General features: G+C 40.2%; 2 protein-coding genes across 9 annotated transcripts in view; both read right to left on the bottom strand.

The window, feature by feature from the left end:
* Positions 1 to 1,680: 1,680 nt before the first annotated feature.
* PDCL (phosducin like) lies at positions 1,681 to 7,107 on the bottom strand. Of its 5 annotated transcripts, none has more exons than XM_064171105.1 (5): positions 6,994 to 7,107; positions 6,392 to 6,544; positions 5,769 to 5,943; positions 4,575 to 4,756; positions 1,681 to 3,550 (listed from the first exon to the last, which is right to left on the bottom strand). In XM_064171105.1, the coding sequence occupies exons 3-5, from the start codon at positions 5,935 to 5,937 to the stop codon at positions 2,999 to 3,001; spliced, it is 903 nt and encodes a 300-aa protein (XP_064027175.1). In that variant the 5' UTR covers positions 5,938 to 5,943; positions 6,392 to 6,544; positions 6,994 to 7,107; the 3' UTR covers positions 1,681 to 2,998. The 5 variants fall into 5 exon arrangements, with proteins under 5 accessions (XP_064027175.1, XP_064027178.1, XP_064027173.1 ...); XM_064171108.1 differs by having other exon boundaries at positions 5,769 to 5,938; XM_064171103.1 differs by having other exon boundaries at positions 6,392 to 6,435.
* A 160-nt stretch (positions 7,108 to 7,267) lies between these two features.
* Positions 7,268 to 23,464, bottom strand: part of RC3H2 (ring finger and CCCH-type domains 2) — a 29,140-nt gene continuing 12,943 nt past the window's right edge. For 3 of the 4 annotated variants that reach the window (XM_064171567.1, XM_064171568.1, XM_064171570.1), the window contains 13 exons: positions 23,337 to 23,449; positions 22,390 to 22,698; positions 21,348 to 21,562; positions 19,976 to 20,403; positions 19,368 to 19,538; positions 18,149 to 18,304; positions 16,376 to 16,589; positions 16,142 to 16,226; positions 15,573 to 15,654; positions 15,078 to 15,212; positions 14,428 to 14,535; positions 13,281 to 13,429; positions 7,268 to 12,680 (listed from right to left, as the gene is read on the bottom strand). In XM_064171567.1, coding sequence (XP_064027637.1) covers positions 12,482 to 12,680; positions 13,281 to 13,429; positions 14,428 to 14,535; positions 15,078 to 15,212; positions 15,573 to 15,654; positions 16,142 to 16,226; positions 16,376 to 16,589; positions 18,149 to 18,304; positions 19,368 to 19,538; positions 19,976 to 20,403; positions 21,348 to 21,562; positions 22,390 to 22,698; positions 23,337 to 23,449 — 2,364 coding nt within the window. In that variant the 3' untranslated portion in view covers positions 7,268 to 12,481. The remainder of the gene's footprint in view (positions 12,681 to 13,280; positions 13,430 to 14,427; positions 14,536 to 15,077; positions 15,213 to 15,572; positions 15,655 to 16,141; positions 16,227 to 16,375; positions 16,590 to 18,148; positions 18,305 to 19,367; positions 19,539 to 19,975; positions 20,404 to 21,347; positions 21,563 to 22,389; positions 22,699 to 23,336; positions 23,450 to 23,464) is intronic. The other variant, XM_064171569.1, reaches the window with a different exon arrangement.

Genomic DNA, 23,464 nt, shown 5'->3' with positions numbered 1-23,464 from the left:
TGAGCTCTTGGTAAACACAACCCATAGGACCATCTCTGATTTTTTAAACAAGTGCCTTTGGGGAGCCCAGCTGCAGCTCCCCAGCGTGGGGATTGATGTGGAGGAGACACAATGTCACCCACGTTCGTGCAGTGTGTACAGCAACAAAGAAAACATCTGTCTGTGGTTGTGTGACCTCTTAGACGATTTACTGAGCAGATTACTGCTGACCAGGGCAGACTGCAGCTCTCCAGACCCATGCCTGATCAAGATGGAAATTTATCTAAACTCCACCGTGGCAAAAATGAGTAGGGCCCTAAGGCTGAGAGGAAGACCAATCCCCTAAGTCACCCAGACTGTCCCAAGCCCACCCAGCAGGCCCCTCTGCAGCATGAGTCACACCAGCGAGTGCACAGGAACATTTTGGCATTGTCAACAAAGTTCTATTTTGAATGTTTTAGAAACAAAAGATAGATTGGAAGCCAAAACAACCCAAACAAAAGCAACCAACCCCAAACGGTATAAACTTTCATTTTCTGAATCTTGTCCCTTATTGCCTGGCACTCAGGTCAGCACTGTGATTAAATGCCTGTGTTAAGCTCATCCTGTGACTCCATTCCCTCTCTTGCCAAGCAGCCATCTGTGTTTCCTTGGGCATTTGCATCCTGTGCCCAAATCCTGCTGTTTGCATGGGAACATCACTAAACATGAACAAATCCAAGTGATTTTACACTCTTCTCTCCCAGTGCAGAATTGCACTCTGATGTAAACCCCATTGTTTCTGGCTGCCCTCTCTGCAGCAGGCTGCTTTTTTTCCAGAACAAAATGTTTCCCAGAGGCAACATGACCTACCTATGCTTTTTCAACTCCTATTTATAGCACTTCTTGAAGATTAAAATCAGAGATGGCTTAGACATGTACCTTCTTGATCTGAAGAGGGTATCACACAAACCAGACTAGGCTGCAGCCAAGATGATGCACAAAACCCATGGAGGTGATGCACAAAACTCACCAAACAGAGTCACTAACTCCAGGAAGAGCCAACCTGGGCCATGCCTGCATGTTTGTCCTGTGCTTGAGAAGTAGCAAATAGAAAATGGGACAAAAAAGGACAGACAGTTATAGCACATCTTCTCTCTAAACTTCTTCTCCCTTCTAGTTATTACATTCTTCTAGATCAATAGTTAATGGGATTCAGAGAATTTTTCTTCTCCTTTTTCCTACTGGCACTGTAAACCATCTATCATACACCTGAGCACTGGAGTCACCTTGCTGCAGGCCATCCAACATCAAGCAGCAGGAGAGGATTTGATCCTGTTACAGCTCTGCCTCAGAGACACAAAAAAAAACCCCAACCAACCAAGCAGCACTTCATAAAATTAGAAGTTCAAAGCAGCTCCAGCAACCAGCTCTCCCTGACCCCCTCTCCAAGGCAGGTTTTATTATGATGCTAATGTGGACCCTGTCTGCACAACAGACTTCACTGAATCTCATCCCGAATATAAATTGCAGCTACTTTGATTTATTTTTAAATGTGCTGATATCCATGCTCAGTGATTAAATTCCATGTAACTTCATGGGCTTTTTCTTTCTTTTTTTCTAAATGCAATTCGAGGCTGAAAAGAAATAATCTCTTACCACATTGTGAAATCTGGATTTCTGCCAGTTTCCTTAAACCAGCTACAATTTGTGCCAATTCAGTAATTTTTAATTACAAATTCTTTATTTTTCTGCTTAGACTACTTTTTAAAACACAGTTCAAACAGATACAATTACAAATTCTTCTTTTTCTATCCAAGATCCGTTCTTAGCAAGAACCCACTGCTTACACAGAGACATTTGCATTTCTTCCTGGTGTTCCAAAGTGCCTTACATAAAACTTGCAATTATATTTAATCATAAAACATGGCATTACACTGGGTCATATATTTAGCTAATGACAGTCTACTTTCCTCAAAATTAAAAAATAACAGGCAAAATAAGCAATGTGTGAGAAAGCAAACGTGTTGTAGTATCCAATTAAGTATGCAGAGAACGCTCCAATAACAACTAAGTACAGAGCACACACAGTCACTGTGCTCCTTAGCACTAGGTACATGGCTCCAGCAACTCAGCCATAGCAGTCTGCCCAGTAAAGCCTTTTCCTCACCCTGCATCATCTGAGGGTTTTCTGCTTGCATTTGCTATAAATTGTCACTGGCTTCTAACACTATAAGCCAGGTTATCTCATAGCTACATAGCATCAGCCTTGCTGGAGGCATGGTGGACTTTAATGGAACAGAAACCTTGAAAATTACTTCCCTATATTTTAATTTGATTTAGGAAGGGAGCAGAGCACAAACAAAAGGCTGAAGGAATTTGGGGCTTTGCAGCCTGGAGAAGACTGAGGCGGGATCTTCTCAAAGCTTATAAATACTTAAAGAGTGGGTGTCAGGAGGATGAGGCCACTCTTTTTTCAGTGGTGCACTGTGACAAGGTAAGAGGTAACAGGCACAAACTGCAGCATAGAAAGTTGGACTTAAACATGAGGAGAAACTACTTTGAAGCTGGCAGAGCACTGAAACAGGCTGTGCAGAGAAGTGGAGCAGGTTCCATCTCTAGCGTCATTCCAAACCTGCCTGGATACCATCCTGTGCAACCTGTTCTAACTAAACCTGCTCTGGCAGGTGACTAGGTGATCTCCAGAGGTCCCTTCCAACCCACACTGTTGTGTGGTAATAAATAAACACACCTCAACGAAACATAATCATGAACAAACAGTAAAGACAAGGGTGCTGGAGCGAAGTGCCACATGCAGCTGCCACATTCAGTAGTAGTAATGCTCCTAAAGAGGCAAATAGGCTCAGCCAGTGCTGCCCAGAAGTGGGGATCACCCTGGGTTTTTGGGGACAATGAGAACTTTCAAGATCCATGTCATTGGGCAACAAAAACAGTTGAGAGAGAAGAATGGAAGGAAACAATGCCTAGCACAAGAACATCCCACAGTACAACTACACCTACTGGCTGCAGTACAAGTGGCTCAGTCTATTTCCAGATCACTGTCCTCACTGTAACACGCAGATGGATTATGTATGGAAGTCAGGAGCACTAGGTCTTTTTCTGGAAGCAAGCCACACTCCTGCAGAAAAGCCTCCAGGTCTACAGCAAAAAAATCTTCTCCAAGCTGGTCAGTGATTCGCACAAAATTGCCGATGAGCTCCCCTGCCTTATAGATCAGCAAGGCTGGCAGAGCGTTGTTAGTGAAGCGCGCGCTGGCGCCGATGAGCGAACTCTTGACTCTGCAGAACTTCACTGTTGGGTACTCAGCAGCCAGGCAGATCATGCAGCCATTCAGAGACTCGGTGCCAGGAATATCATCTTCATAAATATGGATCATGATCAGTGTGCTCTTATGTTCTTTATCAATGGTGTCCAAAAATGCTTCTCCACTGGTAATCTCAAAGACCTGTTTGAACTGCTGCCCACTGTACAACTGCTGTCTCATCTCCTCCATCCGCTGCTTCCTGTACCGCTGTAAAAACTCCTCATCGTCCTCATCATTGTGAATCATGTTGTATTCTTGTAATGTCATCTAAAAAACACAGAGACAAGGAAAAAGATCTGCATCGCTGTATGGGTCACTTATATAATAACTGAAATCAAGAGGATTAATGTGGAGCACTCATCTTTAATAACAGCACAGTGCCAGTCATGAAGGCTCAAGCACCCTTTGTATTCTGCTCTATTTTGATCTAATTAGAAACCATGTCCAGGGACAACAGCTCTGGGTATTCTAGTTCCCACAACCTGCACTAACAGCACGAGTGGCTGCTCCACGCTCCCATTTTATATCAGGTGGCTATGTGCTTTCACTGAATCATAGGCACTGGTTGGCATACCATGTCTCAACTAAGTCTATCTTCATCAACTTTTTAATTTCATTTTTCAGTTAACATTTTGTGCCTGTAGAACTAAAATTAACTTCATTTGCTTTGTTAAACATATTTACATAGTGCAATGTATAGGACAGTGTGGCCAATTTTCATCATCTGAAAGCAAGAAACATTGTCTGCCGATTAGTAACTTCCCTGACTAGAACTATAGGAGCCACTTAAACAGCCCAGTTAATTAAAAACATTCACTACTTCCAGCAGCTTCCGTCTTTGGAGCTAAACATAAAAAACAATTCATCATCATCCACCTGCTAAATCTGAAGTCAAAAAGGATTCCTAATTCTTGGTTTAAACAAGGGAGGCAAAGGGAAGTCCACAGGTTTGCTGTACAGCTCTTTGTATCAGACCCCTGAGATTAACTATTTGATAAACAGGTAAGGGAAACCTGAGCAAGGATTTGGATTTCTTTTGTATAGCTCTTAAATTGCTCTAAATACCAACTCCTTGCACACCACTAAAATACAAAATAATTCAACTTGACACCACTTGGCAAATACAGCTACAATGCACCTCTTACACTGCTGCCTTGTGCCCATTAAGTGGGGAGAAACAACACAGATCTACTAACAGAACACAGCTTCCCATCTGTTTCCCATACACAAACAAGTGAACTGTGAATGTTAAATATTTCAGTGGTTTTTTAGTTGTTATGTGCCATGCTACCTTTCCATTGATTTTTTCCTGAAGCTCTTTCTGTTTATGCTTATCAGTTTCTTCATCTAAGTGAGATCTACATGTCATAGATAACTTTTTAATAAGTCGTTCCATCTCTCTGCGCTGCTCCTGCCGCTGTTCAGTTTCCAGTTGCTTAAATCTTCGCCAGTCATTAATGACTCCCTTGGGACCTGAAATTAAACATGCAGGCATCTCTTATCAAAGGGTAATAAAATGACATCTATGATTAACAGTTCAGGTAGTAGATTACAAATCATCAGTAAAATAGCTGCTGCCATAAACTTTCTGTATACTATGTAACATGTCAAAATGAAACAAATAATCTGCCACTTACTCATCTCTGAGCTTCTATTTTTAATTATTATTAATAAGTATCTAACTAGGCTACCCTCAAAATTGTCCCAAAGATTATTCCAAAGATCCGTGCTCTTGAAATAAAGCCACCCTCAAGAATTTCTCTATTGTTAGCATAGCTTTTATACGAACAAAAATAACCATGGGAAGGTATAATTAAGCTTGCCAACGCTCTGGTGCAGAAGCACATTCTGTGATGTACAGAAGCATTAGCTCTTGCAGACTGCAACTTGCTGTCACTTTGATGCTGGAGCCCAGGTGCTCTACTTTTTCAGGTCCCCTCTGTGTATGCCACTTTAGTACTAGAATTTTTCCATTCTTCCTTCAGGTGAAAGACTTTTCAGCATTCTCAGAGAAACTATAAAGCACAGAGGGCCAGTCTTTCGTAAGCACATAAGAAACATCCTCTGGATCATACAACGATCCACACAGGCTTTCATTGTGTCTGACAGTGGCAGCAGAGAATGCTGCTTTGGGAAAGCCCAGCCACTTTCTGTCTATTCCTCATACATCCATTCAGCACCTACCGGTTAGTGGTTAACGACTGTGTGACTTACAGAAAATAAGCAAATGTGTTATCAACCAAGCTGTACCAATCAGCCTCGTATGCAAAGCCCTAGCTGCTTTAGATGTGAAATCTCTCAGTGATGACAAGCAGCAAAACAGCACCAGCTATTAAAAATACAGTTAGACTACAGCCAGGAAATGATCCAGCTCTGACTCAAAGTGCATACAATGAGGACTTCAGTTTTGAAAAGTTTTAGAAAAACACATTAATTGCCCCCTAAACAGAGCATTTACTAATCAGTTAGTCTGAAATGACGATACCTGTATTGACTGCACTGCCATCGCTGCTAAGCTCTACTTCCCCAACGCTTTCAGGAATGGTGCTTTCCCCTTCTTTGTCTTCTTTCTCACTGTCTTCATCCTCACCCTCACTACTGCTGTAGTAGTACTGAAGCTTCTCACCAAGCATTTTATCATCCAAAGTAGTCATTCTGTTCTAAAAAAATAAATCAAATAAAAGATTAATCATCTGCTTTCTTGATTTGCAGTGTGAGGTACCACTCACAAAGACACGATGGTAGTCCTTTGCTTCCTCAGAGCAGTATTTTTAGCCACCTAAGAACAGTTTACAGTCTGCTATCAAATACACTACAGTGCAATGAGTTAATTCCTTGTCACAATTCAAGTTCAGTAAAAAGCCTTTATGAACAGATCTACTTTTAGGCTCACTAGTGCAGAAACAGTTTATGTGTGTTCTCACTCAGAGAGAATTGATTTTCTAACCCTGGCTGACTGAGGAAATCTTGTCAGGCTCACTCAGCTCTGTGACGCTGATTTCCCTGTTACTGAAATTCACTTTTCCAGTATTATTTACGTTATTTCAACAATGATTCATCCGAGATGAAAAATGACCAAAATAATTAATCAAATTAAAATGTTCTGACCTTTGCTCCTTTGCGGACTTCCAGAGACAAGCTTCTATCAAAGCCTGGGAGAAGAAATTGTAGATTACATGCACTCCGATTTTCAGAGACACTTCTGCAGCAATCTAAGCACGCTGATAGCAGAACAGCTTCTCTGCTAACCACTGCCCGGTTCTGCAAGAGTTAAAACCTGATGAAGCAGATCAGGGAGGGGGTGGCCAGATGGCCCAGAATTACGGAGATTACTCCTCGGAGCTCTGCAGAGGACGTGGCCGAGCAGCCCGAGCTGCAGCGGGGCCAGACTCAGCCGCAGCCATGCCCGGGCACGGCCGCACCGCAAAGAGGCGGATGCCGAACGCGGCTCATTATCGGTGCACCAAGGCGGTGGAAAGGCACAAAGCAAAACGACTCAACAGGAAAGGGCGAGGACGCTGAACGCCCCTTCCCAGCCGCTACTCGGCTCGGCCGAACCCGCCCTCCTCCTCTCGCCTCCCTTCCCAGTCCCCCGGACGCCGCCGCCCAGCCTTTTTCCCCTGCAGGAGCTCTGGGCCCCCGCCTCGATTTGCGCCCTCCAGCCCCCGCTCGATAGTCCAGGCGGGCTCCACCGTGCCCAGCGCCCTCACCACTCCGGCCCCGGCCCCGTCGGTACCACTCACCCGCTCCCCACCACCTTCCGGGGACGCCCCGGCCGGCGCGGGGCACGCCGGGAAAGAGGCGGTGCGGCGGAGCTCGGGCGCAGGCAGCAGAGGGAGGGAGGCAGCGCTGGGGATGCAGCCCTGGGGAGACGGCGCAGTAGGGAAGGAAGCGCTGGGAGATAGGCAGCGGCCGCCGCGTTCGTCCCGCCCCGCGTTCCGCCTCCCCCCTCCCCCCCGCTCCGGTTGAAGGCAGAGAGGCGGGTTAAGGTGGACAAATAATTTTTATTCGTGCATGCAAATACATGTCAATACTGCAAACTTCATCCATCGAGTCTCTCAAACACCGAAAACCAGCTGCTCTACCCCGAGACCAGCCAAAGCTACAACCTCTGCACGTCAGTGCGACAGCGAACACACACGGCACCGCCCGCCAGGCCCCCCGCCCCCCCCCCCGGCTACCACCACGGGAAACGTGACCATCGGGAACTCAAAACCCAAATAAACGGAATAGAATTTACTCCCCCCATATATCCCCATTTAATTTTACAGATTTTTTTAATTTTTTTTTTTAAATTATAGTTTTAAATAGAAGCTGAGAATGCGCCATAAAAATGAGCATTAAATCCATCGTAGCGATGGTGCCTGCTTTATACATGATGGGTGTACACCATCTTTTATTTCATTTACATTTCAATCGAACAATAGATTTGCAAAGAAAATGTCTAATACAGACGTAAAAATATTCACACTAGAGCTTCACAATCGGTTGTACAATTGACAAACAGGCCTCTTTTCCCAAACTTTCCAGCTAAGCAAATTTATAAAATGTAATCAATGCAACAAGAAAAAAAAATATTTTTTTTTCCTCTTTAAAACTTCCAGGGAAAAGAATACGCAGTAAACAGTATAAATGCGGACAGCAGATGCTGCAAGCTAACCACAATACTTTGGAGTGGCTGTACAGTGGGTATGTGCAGTACAAATAAAAGCCACATGTGTTGTATCACAACTACCGTATAATGTACTTGTTTGCCCAGCTAAGAAAACGCATGCATTCCATGCCTGGGTTAACTGAGAGCTACTCTGGGTAAATCCATGGGCTATGTGCAAATGACCTTGGCTTTTGGCAGTAATAAATGCAGCCAGGCTCTGTTTTATTTCAGCTTTTACAGCAAAATCTCAAGTGATTATAAAGCTTCCACAAGCATCCTTCTCAAATAACGGGGTGTGGTATTCTGCTCAGGTATTGGTCATTTTGATTATTTAGATTTGTTTCATGTCACCACTGACAGTTTGGGGTATTTTATTTCCCCCCCCTTGTCGTGCTCCCTTGCCAGCAAAGAGAAGCGTGGTGATGACCACTGCCAAAGTCAGGTGTTTGTTTATAATGGAAAATTGGGTCATTTCAAAAAGCACATTTACTGTGTTCTGCTTGCAGAAGAGGTCCCTCAACAAGAGGGAGCTTACTAACAAAGGGATTAAATTACAACATAAAGAATGGACTTTTACATACTATAGGTAACCCAATCATTTCTCATTGTTACACTCTCAAATTCAACATCTTCCTTTAATAACAGTCTAATAATAAAAGTCTGTTCACAAATATGATCAAGGAGCTGCTGGCATACAGTGTTTATGTACAGCAACAGGTACAACTTGACAACTTGTGCTTTAAAAAAGCAAACAAAACCATGTTTGGAACTATTCTGAGTTGAGTTCAAGTTATTTTAAGCATTCTTGCCTCAGCTGTTTCTGACCACCGTGCATTATTTTGTACCTCATCCAGCCTAGTACACTATTATACAAGAACAGCATTCAGCTCTTGAGTACAGGATACATTAAACTTCCAATTGTGTTATCAAAGCACAAAACCCTTCCAAATCAGACTTCTACAAAGAGCAGTTAGAGCTTATTTAACATAATCAGCTGCATACAACTTCTTTATTTTCCTAAATCAAAGGTCAAACTTTAGTGTCCCTGTACTAGACTACCAAGAACCAACGCCAGTTTGCTTTGCAAAGAGTCTAACCTTTCCTTTGAAGGGTCTAGTATACATTCTACAATGCAAAATCTGCATAAACACTAAGATTCATTTCTTGTCACCTGTTTACAGGAACAAAATATCAGTAGCAGGGCAACCACTCTGCTAGAAGTATATGTTAAGAATGTACAGATAATTACTTTCTCACACAAGCACTCTCCCAGCACAAGCATTACTCTCTATTAAGACCTATGTCGGAAATGAGGCAAACTAAGGAATGAATCCAGGTAGTGAGGCAACACAATTAACTTAGATACTAATAATTCCTGTATCTCTTGCATGTGAAATCCCTGCTGTACCCCAAAATGGGGAAAAACAAAACAAAAAAACCAACAAAACCAAACCAAAACAACCCAAAATGTTTGTCCAAGCAAAGCAAAAGAGCCAATCTCTTTCCCCAATCTGCTATGGGCCTTTTTTTTCTGACAGCTCAGCTAAGTTAGGCCAACACCTACAGAGGAATCACTGCTATTAACACACAGAAGTAAGTCACTATATCTCAGCGTCAGAAAGTGAGCCCTTCCACAGCCCAAAGGCACCTGATTTACAACTAAGCAAATGAACACAGACTTGTTTATATAGGATCAAGGGCTGAAACTTTACAAAAGAAGAAAGTCAGAATTAAGTTCCCACCTGTAGCTTCTTGTCAGGGCACTGGAGGGCACAGTTTCACAGAAAAAAAACCCCATACAGTCAGTGTTCAAACTGTAAGAAAAAGCTGGCACATTGTTGAAACCTCCAAATAATTCTTTTGCCTGTCATTCTAGATATTGAAATTCCAACTAATAAAACCTAGCCTCAGTTAAGAGCCAACTTTTCATATGAAGTGTATGGTCATCCTACAGAACCACTATACCATGGGACCTCCAGCTGCAGACAAGAGCATATAGATAGGCTTGGTTTGTTTTAAATATGCCAATATAGTTGGCAGGAGTACATTAGACTTACGTAATTTCACCGGACAAACAGGCAAATGTGTGTAAGCAGCTTATCCCAATCCCCCTCCAGCAGAGCACAACCAAGTTTTTTAAATTGCAATTTTTAAATTAAAAAGTTAAGGTAAATACACAATCAATTTATGTAGTATATATTCACCCTCAGATCATGCTGAAGATGTTCTGTGGAGTTCTGGTGCACAGAGGGCTCTTTCCCTGAGGGCAAATAAGGACTTCTCAAACCTTTATATTTTCTCTATTTTTGTAACAAAATAGCAATTTAAAATTTAAAAATCTTTTAAAAAAATTACATCACCTTCAACATGGAAGATCTCACTGTTTAAATATCCATGAAAGAGACATACTTGTTTGCATATCTGTTTTGGAATTACATTGTACAGCAAATAATAGTGTCTCAGAAGCATTTCAAAAGTAATATAAATTCGTATTTACAGAATGGTCTTGGTATAAAATATACAACAATCATATTTATGTCTAACATTCTAAGTTAAAGGTAACACCAATAGGAAATAAGTTAAGGTGACAAAGGTGGTCTGGTTCTTGGATCCATTCACTTCAGGTTGCAAGTGAAACGAAGCATCAGCCTAATCCTAGCTATGAGGTGGCACTGGCTATAGGAAGGTACAGCGACAGCCAAAGGAAACTAAGAGCAGACTACTTGACTGCTTTTCTACATACATTCGAGTATTAAATAGATGTGTAAGATCTTCCATACTGACACCAGAATATCAAAACTAACCCTTGGGATTTGCAGCTATATTTACAACATAATTATTTAATGGACAGGTTCATTAGGAGAGATATCAAACACCAATATTTACTTAGTCTAATCAGTAACCCTCAGGGAAATGCCAACCCCCACCCCCCAGAAGCGTGCACAAAACAGTTATCAAAATCTTACCCGACCACATAGCTGTGATTTTGTAAAACAACAACTCAGACGACCAGTAACATGATCCTCTTTAAGCATTTTGCTAGCAGGAAAAGCCCTTACATGCAGTACACCTGGTGAAAGATCAGCTTGGTTTAAAATATTCCAGAGTAAACAACTTCACAGAAGTTAATAAAAACATTAAAAGAAAAAAAATTCATGTAAAACTTGTCACAAAGAAAAGTAAGAGGACAACCAAGAAGATAGTAATCATCAGGAGGGAGATGCTTTTTTTTTTTCCAATAAAACCAAAAGTGGATTTTTAAGCTTCTCAAAGAAAATTATGCCCAGGGCTCTAGTTCATGTATGTTTTATGAACACAAATTTTCAGTTGAGATGTCCAATACAATTCTCAGTCACATCTTAACAGGGCATAAATTCAAACACTTATCAGTACTCTGAAGGTCAGATAATGCTATCTTATTGTCTTTGAAAATAAGTTGCCACTGAACAAGCAAAAATTAAACCTGAATACAAAATTATGATTAACAACATTTAACAAAGGTATTACAACCGCCTTAAATTCCCAATATTTAGTTTAAATTAAAAAAAAAAAAAACAGTACAAGAAACAGCAATACCATCTTGTTAGTCAGTGCAAACACTACATACAGGGTTTTCAAAAGGAAAGCCAAGAGCACCTGATACTTTTTGCCAAGTCATCTGGATTCTACAACCTCCAAGTTAAGAACTATTAATATGAAAAAAAAAAAGAGAGAAAAAAGGAAGAAAACCCAAAATTGTTGTTGCATTAGTGCATAACCTCTCAAAATAGTTGAAAATTGTTCCACCTGTAACTTGGGGAAAATCAATACCTAGTACATTAGCTGGAGGACTTAGGCACTTGGTTACTTCTGGTAACTTTACTTGGACAAGTAGCCTGTGTACGTCTATCTACAGTTCTAAAGCAGAAATCGGGGCAGGGGAATTGGAAACAAAAAGCTGCAGCAAAGCACTGCACCACAGACCTGCAAATAACATAGCAGTGCAAAGCTAATGGTGTGTTAACCCTGTATAAGTCTCAAGTCCAAATCTCCACCTCTCAGTCTTCAAACAGGAAACAATACTCCATGCAAAGTTCCACAACTAAAGAAAAAGCAGCTGCAATGAGACACAAGTTCTCTCGTGAAACAAAATAGAGACAAATAAGTTAGTCTTCCTTTCACTAGATGTATCATCGTAGGATCCTGCTAGTTTAAATAATCGAGTTGTTAGTTTTCTACAGAAGCCATTTTAAACAAGAATGGCTCAGATACCGCACCGGATTGCTACAAACTCATAAAAAGCTGCTTTAAGCTTAAGTAAAACAATGTCCAGATTCCATTCATTTGTGGAAAGTGAACACCTTACTCTAGTAAAGTAAGTTTTTCTTTTCTTCAGAATGCTAATGCGAGAGGGGCTTGAAGTATCAAAGAGTCCACAGGAAATGCATGACCCCAATATTATTTTTTTTAAAAAAAATATACATTATATAATATATATTATATATATAAAAAGCTAGTGTAAATGCTTCCATGGTGTGGTCACAAGCTGGAAAGATGAATGCCTTTCAGCTGTTAACCATCCTGCCATTTGCAACAGGCTTTAAAAAGTCATTTTTATCCTCAGACATAATGTGAGCTGTTTTCAAAATGAGGCTGCCAACACTGACTGATGTGCTGATGGGCAGGCAGCTTGCATTGCTAACAGATGTTGTGATCGGCTGACTGAAGCAAGAAGTTACGGGCAGGATTGTTTTCTGCTCCTCCCTGAGGAGAAAAATAAGTTACACAAATATTAAACAAGTACATGCACAAGTATCTGGAACTGAATTGTGTGCATTAAATAAATACTGACAGAAATTCAGGAACAGGCTAAACATCCTACTATGGAACAGTACGCTCAAGATGTTAAATGTAGTCTGCCTCATTTTGAAGGCTGCATTATAGATTAGACTACAGAACAAATAAACCTAAAATAGTGTATTTTAAAAACTACCTCTCTGTGGAGATTTGTGCAAACAGTATGACATTTAACCTTTTGAGGTTTTTTCTTCATTTCCATTAACTACAAAAATACTTCTGCATTTTTTGCTGAGTGTGAAAGGTATTTAACAGCTGTGACATGTTTCAATATATGTGGTTACAACGATGCTTACGAACAATGGTATCATCCTGTGACTTTCAGATTTGTGACTTAATTCTATTTCTGAACAGGTTCTTCTCATTTCACTTTGTATACACAATGCAGAGGTCTAATCCACGTCTGAGTAGGTACATAGTTCATCCTTAAAACAACCATGCTTCAACTATTCTGATGCTGCTGTTTGTCTAATACTGGCAGACACTGCTGTTTTGTCTAACACTCACAGAATCACAAGGTCTTCACCTAAACTTTGTCTCTTCTGTTCCATAGATTCTTTCTGGTGCTGCTTTAGTGGATGGCCATTCTCTACAGCAGTTCCGTTGAGCAGCTGATCATCTTGAGAACTAATACCTAGCTGTATATCCAGAATCTCCTACAGAAGAAAAGTAGAAATGCCCATCAATATCATTGCTAACACTTACCAATTTTCCTATTACATTTCCACTACATAGAGCTGATGGAAATAGAAGTCCCATCATAAAGACTCTTCATTTTTATTTCGTACCAGTGGAATGCCTACCACATTTTAGGATAGGGAAAAGGAAAAGCAATTATTCAAAGATGGCAGTGAATGAAAACAGCAGTATAAACAGCAGTTGCTAAAAATGGCTTTTCATGTGGAATACAAAGACCACCACACAGAGCCGTTTCAATAATTAGGGGCAGAGTAAAGGCTAAAGATAAAGATCCTTCCTTCTGTATCGTGGTGATTCACACACTAAAGCACTGGATCACATACCACATGGGCAGAGGAAACAAAAGCTGTGACTCTACTGTCAGCCAGTATTGAGATGTAGTACATTCCAGATAAGGACCTTCCTTTCTTTCATATGTATGATGCTTTAATATAAGGACAATTGATCCTAATGCTTGGAACGAGCAGCGGAATATTTTATTATTGCACAGTAAAGAAGGAAACAGCACAGAATAAACTGGAGCAGAGATACAGTATTAGAGTGAAGTAGCAGCAAAAGAACACTGGATTACAATGATTTAAATGACTTTGCTATTACAAACAGGTGAGCAAAAAGTTTAAATTAAATGATCACATTTAAGTGAGGGGGAAGGGAAAGGAATGGACTCCCCATCACTACTAATGCTAGCAAAAGATGAAGAGTAAAGCTGATAGCTATGACAAAGAACACAGTCAGCTAGTTTTAACTTCGGTTATATTAACTACCAGGTATCCAAAGGAGAAGTATGAGACCTCTAGTGTTAAAATAAGGCAAATGTTTGACCTCACTACAAAGGCTAAAAACAAAAGGCTTTGTTATCAACAGAATCCACTAATTCACACACAGGTTTTTTTAACAGCTAATGAAAGGACCCAGTAACATTTTTAGACACAGAGACACAGATTTTTGTACTCACTTCTATTTGTTCACCTTGACCATCAGGCTCATCTGTATCAAGGGCTGACAGCTCCAACTCGATGTCTCGATCTGGCTTTGTGTCTGCACAGTCTTCAGTATAATCACTCTAAAATAAAAAGAATTAATATGTTCTGTAAATATCAAGTTGGCTTTTTACCTGCTTCACACAACACTGAAGTATTAAACAGAAGATGCATTTCTAGGACACAACATTTCTACAAAAGGGCTAGTTAGACACAAATAGAACTCTGAGCATAGACAACAGAGGATACAAAGCTGAATCTAATCGCACTGAAGTACTGGAACAAATACAATGAATACTGAAGTAGATATTTCTGTAGAGTCCATTGGCAGAATGTTTAGATTTATAATATGTAGAATAAAAAGTAAAGATTGCATGAAAATGGATTGCCACATTCTTCCCATTTGTAAATGTATGACTGGAGCAGCAGCACAGCAGGTGCACCAGCTTGATCTCAGGGAAATAACTGAGTGTAACAACAGCAGCAACTTCAGTTGTACGGAACATGCTCTAACCATTTGCGAATGGCAAAACTAAGCATTTTCACTCTTAGTTAAAAATGTATGCACTTATGCACATATAAAACACCTCAAGATTTGTTTCACCCCAATTACCCCTTTCTTTACCTCACCATTCCTCAAATCAATTTCCTTGCTTAAAAGATTTAAGGTAAGACGACTGCCTTCATCTAGAGAATTCCACTTCTGTTGCATGGCAAGCGCATTCGCCTCTCTCTGAAGTAATAAAGAGTTACTTTTGGCCTGTGGAAAGAAACATATCAGTTATCAACAGCTACACTTAAATCATTAACTGTCCAATTGCAAAAAGCTTTAAAAAAAGCATTCCCTTGCCAAATAGATAACCACATTCCTCTAATACGCAGCATTTATTCAGTTCTGTTGTTTGCTGATAGCTTCACTGATGTCAATAGAACAGCCCCTATTAGCAGTCCTTATGCATCATATGTGTTGCAGGACTAGTGGCTACTTAAATCTCATGGATCCTTTTGTCAGTTGTACTATGTTTTAATAGGCTAGACTAAGAACGTGAATTTTAAATCGCTGTACCAAACTTCTGTTTACAAAAATTTAAAATCCACTCAGCATAAAATCTTGTCTTACCTGCTGTAATTCAATGCTCAAAAGATCTCCAGTGCTGGAATGCTTTCTGTGACCAGATAAATCTGTAACTATGAACCTGTCCCTTTAAGAAAAAGAAGGCAAAACTAGGAATTAAAAACAAGTGCTCTAAATCAAAGGCACCAGAAAATTCATTCAACATTACATTTTTGGACAGAAACTACATGACTAGGATAAGGTGCTCTTCATATTTATTTTGGATCACAATACCTGAAGGTACTGTATGAAGCAAACATCTTTATTTTACATATGGGTAAGATGTGACAAGAAAACTTGAGAGGAGCTACTCAGGATTGCAGGTTTTGACATGACAGCTTGGCAGCACCTGACTTGAATTCTTTGATTAGGTCTCTCAAGATACAGTAACTGGGTATTATTAGCTGCATTAAGTATTAAAGACTACACAAGTCTTAACCCAGTTTTGCCCAGGGGAAAAAATCTTCTACTTGAAAATCAAGAGCGTTAATTCCAGATTTTCCCTTCACATTCGGGACTTTAAACAGCAAATTACAGAAAACATTTTTAACAGAACAGAAAAAAATGGTCCATACCGTTCTGCATAACGTGCTGATGAAGTAGAATCTGAGCCATAGGCACTCCATCTTGAGTCAACAGCATTGACATATGGGACATAATCTGTAACAAATTAAGATACCATTCATTATCTCCTCTATTCTTGAAGTGAGACACAGGGAATTTAGCTCTTTGCACCTTCACAGTGAGCATGAACAGGATGAAATGCTCAGCACAGATGCTGTACTGTCATATAAAACCTGTACTTGTACCTGTTACACTGATGGGCTTAGTAGCACTTCCTTGGGAAGCAGTGGCCTGAATAGGATCTGTCGTGTGATAACCCGTGCGGGATGACCTGGAGATTGCACCCCACTTGGAGATGATGGGTCCGTCACTAAATGGGATTATAGGATCTTCCTCCTTTACCCTTCTCTGAGTTTCAAATAAGTGCACTCTCCTTTTAACATCCCCACTGTCCAAATCCTATATATTTAGGAGACAAAACATAGTGACTCATTTGAGATCATTCGATTCCTCAGCTGGCCAATAACTTTCTCATTACTGATGAATAAACTGCTGATAATGCATCAAACTAGAAAGTGAAGATGGGCCTCAATGATTTAACTACTGCCCTCTAATGGCAAACTGACCACTAGAAAGCTACTGTCAGTGCTAGAAGAAAACGTTTTGCTTTGCCATGCTTGTGCTTCCAGGCAGAAAAACTTCCAGTATGCGTCAAAAAACCTTCAGCACCTTTACCTATACTTGAAGGAAGCAGCAAAGGCAGCTTGGCATGAGATTCCATACACTCAGAATCATTTTGGTTGGAAAAGACTTTTCAGATCAAATCCAACCGTTGTCTAACTACCAAGTCTGGTGCTAGATGACATTGACTTAGCACCACATTTCTGTGTTTTTTGAACACTTCCACAGATGGGGATTTGGTTACATTTGTTTCATAGAACATAAAGGTAACCTGCTACATTACATAGCAAAATGTCTCCAAACAACAGGAGCTCTTGCCCCTCCAGAGGCAAGCTGTATTCCATCATTCATATTGCTTGTTTTCTCAAGTCTTTCAGTTAGCCTTTTTTCCCCCTCTCAAAGAAATTGGAGGATTAAAAAAATAATAAGTTGTATTTTATTTCTCAGGTTTGCTGCTGTTATTAAACTGTTAGAGAAGAATGTGTCTTCTAATAGGTTAGAGGTATAGTCTCAGAAACCGGTTCCAATGGATTCTCTGTGGCAACAAAACAGCCAAGATTAAGGTCACGCTTATTATCCTGGCTTCACAATACCGCAACTTTAGTGAGTATGTAGTGCTCTTAGGATTAACTTCAAATGACAATATTCTGAACAATGGCAGCATAACTGATCTCAGACCTCAAAAAGGAAATGTATTTCTGCAGTGGAAACACCTGCTCTGGCCTAGCCACAATGACCTGTGTTAACCAGTCAAGCCTGCCACTGTAACATACTCTGAGCCTATTTTAGATGCCTAACAAACTGTAAAGATTTGTGTATACACATTTGCAAAGAACTCTCAAGAGACATACAAAATTAAGCAGTCAAAAATTTTGATGCCACTCTAATAATCAGAGAACACATTTTAAAATTACTAAGTTCTCATCAGTTTACAGCCCATTTACTCAAAATATTTTGGCTGCAAGTTTGATTTAGAGAGATCTGTTATTAAAATAGCTGTTTCAGACATCTGAGAGTTTTATTCACAGCACTGCATTCTGTCACTGAATTTAGAATCATAGAATCAACTAGGTTGGAAGAGACCTCCAAGATCATCCAGTCCAACCTATCACCCAGCCCTATCCAGTCAACTAGACCATGGCACTAGTTTAAATAAAATAGTTTAAATATGTTTTTTATTTACAAATCTGGAAAAACATATTCCAAACAACTTCCAATGGCCAGAACTAAGGATAGAAGACACCAACTTTTAAAAAAAGGCTTGTTTAACCAGAAAGAAGAGACTTGAGCATCTAAGCATCATTACGATAATGAGATAACATGCAGAAACACCCTACCATGAGCACGGCATTTGAATTGGCAATCACATCCTTGGGCTCTGAGTCGATAGCATTTATACAAGAGCCAATAGTGCCACAAGACCATGGTGAATAGTGAGAGAGATGGTCTTCCTCAAATTTAGTTCCACTCAAATCACTGACACTCTCTGAGAACTACAGAGAAGGGAAGAGATAAGCAGTGAATAATAAACAGGGAATTCAGTCTTGAAATAAGAAAATACATTTACTGCTATTTAATTTCCTCAAAAGTCACTGAAGAGATTCTAGCCTTATTTGAAACTTGACCTGAGGACAACACAGTCCATTCTGTCAAATCTTAAACCAGTGCAGCTGACAGTTGTTAGTTAAGGGCAAGCTCTGTCACTACAACTAACTGCCTGGTCTGCCATGAGAAGAGACTAAAACTAGTGGTACTAAGTTAGTGGCAGGTGTCTTGCAGGCAGATACCTACAGTAATTAAATTGGAGAGGAAGCCATGCACTTTCCCTTGATCTATAAGTCAGTGACAGATGGAAGTATGGCTTGGAACCCTCTAACCTGGGTGAAAAGGACCAGATTCTGATTTACTTTGAATGCACCTGTAAGGGACTACAGGTACACATACCTTAGAAGACCCTTTTTGAATAACCAGTCTCTTAACAACTCAAATATCACCAGTGGAACTGCCAAACCACAGGAAAGAGAGCTTTGCACAGTGGGTATCAAACTACAGAAAACAAACATCACAAGATTTTTTTTCCTCAACAGCATACTGCTCCCATTTGTTGAGTTTCCATTCTTATTTACAGAACTTACCATGCAAGTATGCAATGTTCTATATTCTTCATAAAGCTGGTATGGGACTGTATTTTGGATTCGTGCTGAGAACAGCATTGATAATACAGGGCCATTTTCATTGCTACTGAGCAGTGCTCAGACAGGGTCAAGACCTTTTCTGCCTCCCTACACAAAAATCGTGGAGGTTCACAAAGCCAGTTCAATAAAATTACATTTAGTCAGGGTAAACTGAATCATTTCACTTCTTGACCATTTCTCCCTGCAGTGATGTTTAGCATCACCTTAACATCAAACAGAACATATTAATTTTTACATGTTACTTTCTTTTTGATAGAGGATTAATGTTATGAACAATAAATGGAAAGAAGACCTTAAGTGGAAATATTAAGTGTCATTTTAAAGAAACAGGAAAAGAAAATAAAGTTATCTGGCTTCCCACCTCTGTGCTGAAATCTACACTGAAGAGAGGAGAAGGTGGTGTTGGAGATGGTGTTGCCATAGGAAGGGTAGATGATACCAGAGGAGTTTTCTGTGTGTGGTACTGTGCCCATTGCTCTGGCTTCCGTCTTAGTTGCTCCTCATAACCAGCCTTCAAATGACCACAAGGCTCCTAGTAATAACAAATACAAAATTTGTATATCCTATCATACTCTTATCAGAATGTAAATACTTGTATGGTCCTACTTGGACCCCCAAACTCCCTTGAGTCTGTAACCTTCCATTCATATCACTAGAAGAACTTCACAAGGCCTTGGAAAAGAACTTAACCCACCTGTGTCAACTCTAGATTATATGCAGTTAATTCAATAACATACATGGGAATTGAAGAGGCAGAGGGGCTCTGGTTTTAAATGCATATTAGGGTGATCTATTTTACAAGCTATTTTATTAAGGTTAAAAAACAAAACAAGAACTTTGTTCAGGTCACCTCTTGATCATGATAACCAAAAATAAACAGGAAAAAAGTCTATGATAATTATTTAGCAACTTCTCATTAATAAACTTCAGAATCAAGCCTGCATCCTTCCTTTTCTGGCTGTCACTTACCCTTGGTAAAGGCACAGTCCTCTGTTCGTTTGGAGGTTGACAAGCCACAGAGTAATACCCATCCAAAGAGTTGTATCTCTCACGCAATGATGTCTGATAGACAGATGAGTGCATCACATCCATGGGAGGTAAAGAATTGCTCCTAATAATATCATCTCGTGGGTACATCTGTGGGCGCCAGATGCGCCTGCTGTCATAAACTGGAGCATACATTCCAGAAGGGACAGGAGGAACTGGTCCATACGGCTGCGGAGGAGGAGGTTGGTAAGGAGAATTCAGTCGATCTCGAGGGGGAAATGTACTGTAATGATCGGCATATGGCACGGAAGCAGGTGGGAGGGAGGATTCTGGAACGTTATTGGACCTCACAAAGCGAGGAACACAAGGAGCCACACCAGCTGGTACTGTTGGAGGTGGTGGATAATATCCTTAAAAATTGGAAAAAGGCATATTTAATGTAACCACACATGACCTAGAATTTTACACCTTCTAAAACTGTAAATAGTGTTCATAAGACCTCTAGAGAATGAAGAGTCACACTTTACAAATCGGTTACTGACACAGATTTATCTATGGAACATAGTTTCATGTGCAACCATCGTATTTGCAGATGTAGTGCTGACCCTTTACCACTTTGACCCCGAGTTTCTCTGCAATTGCTCCTTTGTACTATGGTATAACTATGGAACTGGAAAGACAGTATCTGCAGCACTTTGTTATATAGGAGGATAAAAGAGTTATCTCTTAAAAAAAAAAAAAGAATAAGTCCAAAGGTCCATAAATAACCATTTCACACTTGGCTTATTCTTTCTTTTGAGAGAGATGTCAGAACACCTCTGCTTTTTGTTTTGAAAGCTTGTGAATGACCTGAGCCACAACACTCAATTATTTGCCTGAATATAAATGGACACACTGCAACCTAAAAAGATAACCAAAACCTTTCAAAAACATTTGAGAAGCACAAAGATAAGTTGAAGTATCACATTAGAAGCGAGCTATGCTCTCTGGGCCTGAATCCTGTCTACAAATACCCTCATGGAGAGGCTATGAGACAAGCAAGTCTAAATAAATGCAATTAAATGCTAACAAAGGGAAAAGTAGATGAAAGACCTTGAGGTTCAAGTTCTTCTGGATGCTGAGGTACAAGTGGCGTAACATGTAGCACACAAAAGAGAAGAACCACCAACAGTGGAAACAAATTACAGGTTCCTCCCACACTCAGCAATAGACCAGAGTAGTACTGCATTAAGTAAAGATTCAACTGCTATTAAAAGATAAATCTACAAGGCTGACATTAAAGTTACTTTTTCAGCTTTCAGATTGTCTAGAGGAAGTTCAGCGCTATTTTTGACTCAGTAGTCATCTCACTCACCTGTCTGTGGGTACTGTGGAACTTCATATGACAGCTGAGTCCTGGGATCTTGGAAATATTGAACATTATCAGAATGTGGAGGGTAGACAGGTACTCTGGGAACAAATGGGCTGGATTTTGGAGGCACAGAATTAACTTCTGTTCCAATATTAGGAGGACCAGCTGAGGTAGCTGCTGCCTGGCTTACAGGAGTCTTGGGTGGAGAACCAATTTTACTGAAAAGGATTACCAAGAAGTCGTTAGGCAGAGCTTTACTTATTTCAGTTAGTCATCCCTTCTTGTACGCTCTCATGCAATGTGGAAATTTGGGCCTTGTCACAGAATCACAGAATGTTAGGGGCTGGAAGGGACCTTAAAAGGTTGTCTAGTCCTAGCCCCCTGACAGAGCAGGGAAACACTTAATTTCCTCTGGAACTTTTTCATGCCCCAAAGTATGAAAATTTTTATTATGTCTTAGACATTCCCCTAAGAGAACTCAAAAGTGGATTTTATGGTATAAACATAGAAGCTTACAAACCACTTATGAAGTGTATTCTGGAAAAGGCAAAGGCTTTGAAAGGTTGTTTAGAAGCTCAGTGCTTCCTGGAGAAGTATCTGAAGAGTTGCAAAGGAAAACCCCAAAAGCAGGAGTTTTCCATGATTACTAAGGGAGCATGCACTATGTGAACCCTTCTTGATTTCAGAAAAGGTCAAATTTGAATGCAATTAAGAAAAATATACTTATAGGCAGTAACTCAAAACTAAGTAAGAGATCAGGCTGAGAATAACACGGTAAAAAGGGAGAGATTTACTATTTCATCTATACTGCACGGCAGTAGTCAACAGCTGAAACAACTAATGCTGGCTCTGACAACTTGAATCCCCAGACTTTGTATAACAGCCTCTGCACTGCAGTAGAAGATCTTACACAACTCTGCAGCCATTGAGCACCAGCACCAACTACAAGCCAGGACCAGAATTCAATACCTATTTTTTGCCATCCACAAGCTCCATAATCTAAAGGCAAAAAGTTGTGCTCAGTCTTACGAAAAAAGTTACCTACTTTTCAGGTAGTGATTCTGTAGGGGATCCAGAAACATTCTGGCCATTGGATCCACTCTTCCCTCCCTTCTTGGTGTTCTCCAAAGCTCTCAAGGAGGTGTCTGCACAGCGAGGGATCAACTGGGGAACACCACTTTCTAGATTAGTCATTCCATTAGTACTTGGCACCATCTTCCCTGTTGCTTCAGGACTTCCTATGACAGATATTACATTTCCTGTTGTGGTAGAGACAGTGCTATTTACACCAACTTTATTTAGCAGGGGGAATGTTCTCACTGTTGCACTGATTTTTTTGTTCCTCAAGCGGTATCTATAAGCAAACACATGTACAAACACACAAAAGAAAGATGATTTTAAAGGTGCTTGTGGTGAAATTTACTGTATTTGTAAAAACAGCCAAAGCAATGAATTAAGAGGCATAGGATAAGAAAAAATATAAGACTTCAAAAATGTATGCTTATTTTCAACAATTTGCAGACAGAATTATCAGTGTCTTCCTTGTAACCAAAGATCATCCCTCCTGTTAGAATATCCACATCTGGCAGCACTTGAAAAATAGATTTGGGCGAGAACAGCTTCAAGAATGCAGACATCATACACTGTTCAAATAACTCACTCTATTTCCTAATCAATTAAAATTCAGTTAACATTCTCTCTCTTGAAGATGACATAACCAACCCCTGATGGACACTGAGCCTAGACTTGGGTTTAGGAAAAGAAATTTACCTGAGGTAAAATAAATAAAATTGAAACTAGTTTGCAGACACTGCTTTACTTATATCTTTAATTTCATGTAAAGAGTTGTAACTTCAAGAGAGTCACAAATCCTTCCAAATACATACACATACAGAAGAAACTGTTTTCAAAGGTCTATGGAGATGGTGAGGCAAAAGGAGGGGCAAAGGAATGGGTAAAGGAAGGGGCCAAAAACACATCTTTCACACCCACTTTTCAAGCTCTTCCTGAGAATGAGCAAATGTACAGTTTGTTCCTCTTGGACATCCTCCTTGCTGTCGAAGGTCTCGGCACATACTTGTTTTATATTTGCTATTTGGTTGTGGCTTTAAGAAAAAGAA

Source organism: Pogoniulus pusillus, chromosome 35, assembly GCF_015220805.1.
Source record: "Pogoniulus pusillus isolate bPogPus1 chromosome 35, bPogPus1.pri, whole genome shotgun sequence".
Lineage (NCBI taxonomy): Eukaryota > Metazoa > Chordata > Aves > Piciformes > Lybiidae > Pogoniulus > Pogoniulus pusillus.
Note: the sequence above shows the minus strand (reverse complement) of the source record. Positions and strands in the feature narration are given on the sequence as shown.

Bases quoted from the DNA above. Each gene is read 5' to 3' on its own strand.
- PDCL (XM_064171105.1), bottom strand. From the start codon at position 5,937: ATGACTACTTTGGATGATAAAATGCTTGGTGAGAAGCTTCAGTACTAC. The intron at 4,757-5,768 runs GTATCGTCATTT...GTTTAATTTCAG, and splicing joins TGGCAGTGCAGTCAATACAG to GTCCCAAGGGAGTCATTAAT. The intron at 3,551-4,574 runs GTAGCATGGCAC...TGTGTTTTTTAG, and splicing joins AGGAAAAAATCAATGGAAAG to ATGACATTACAAGAATACAA.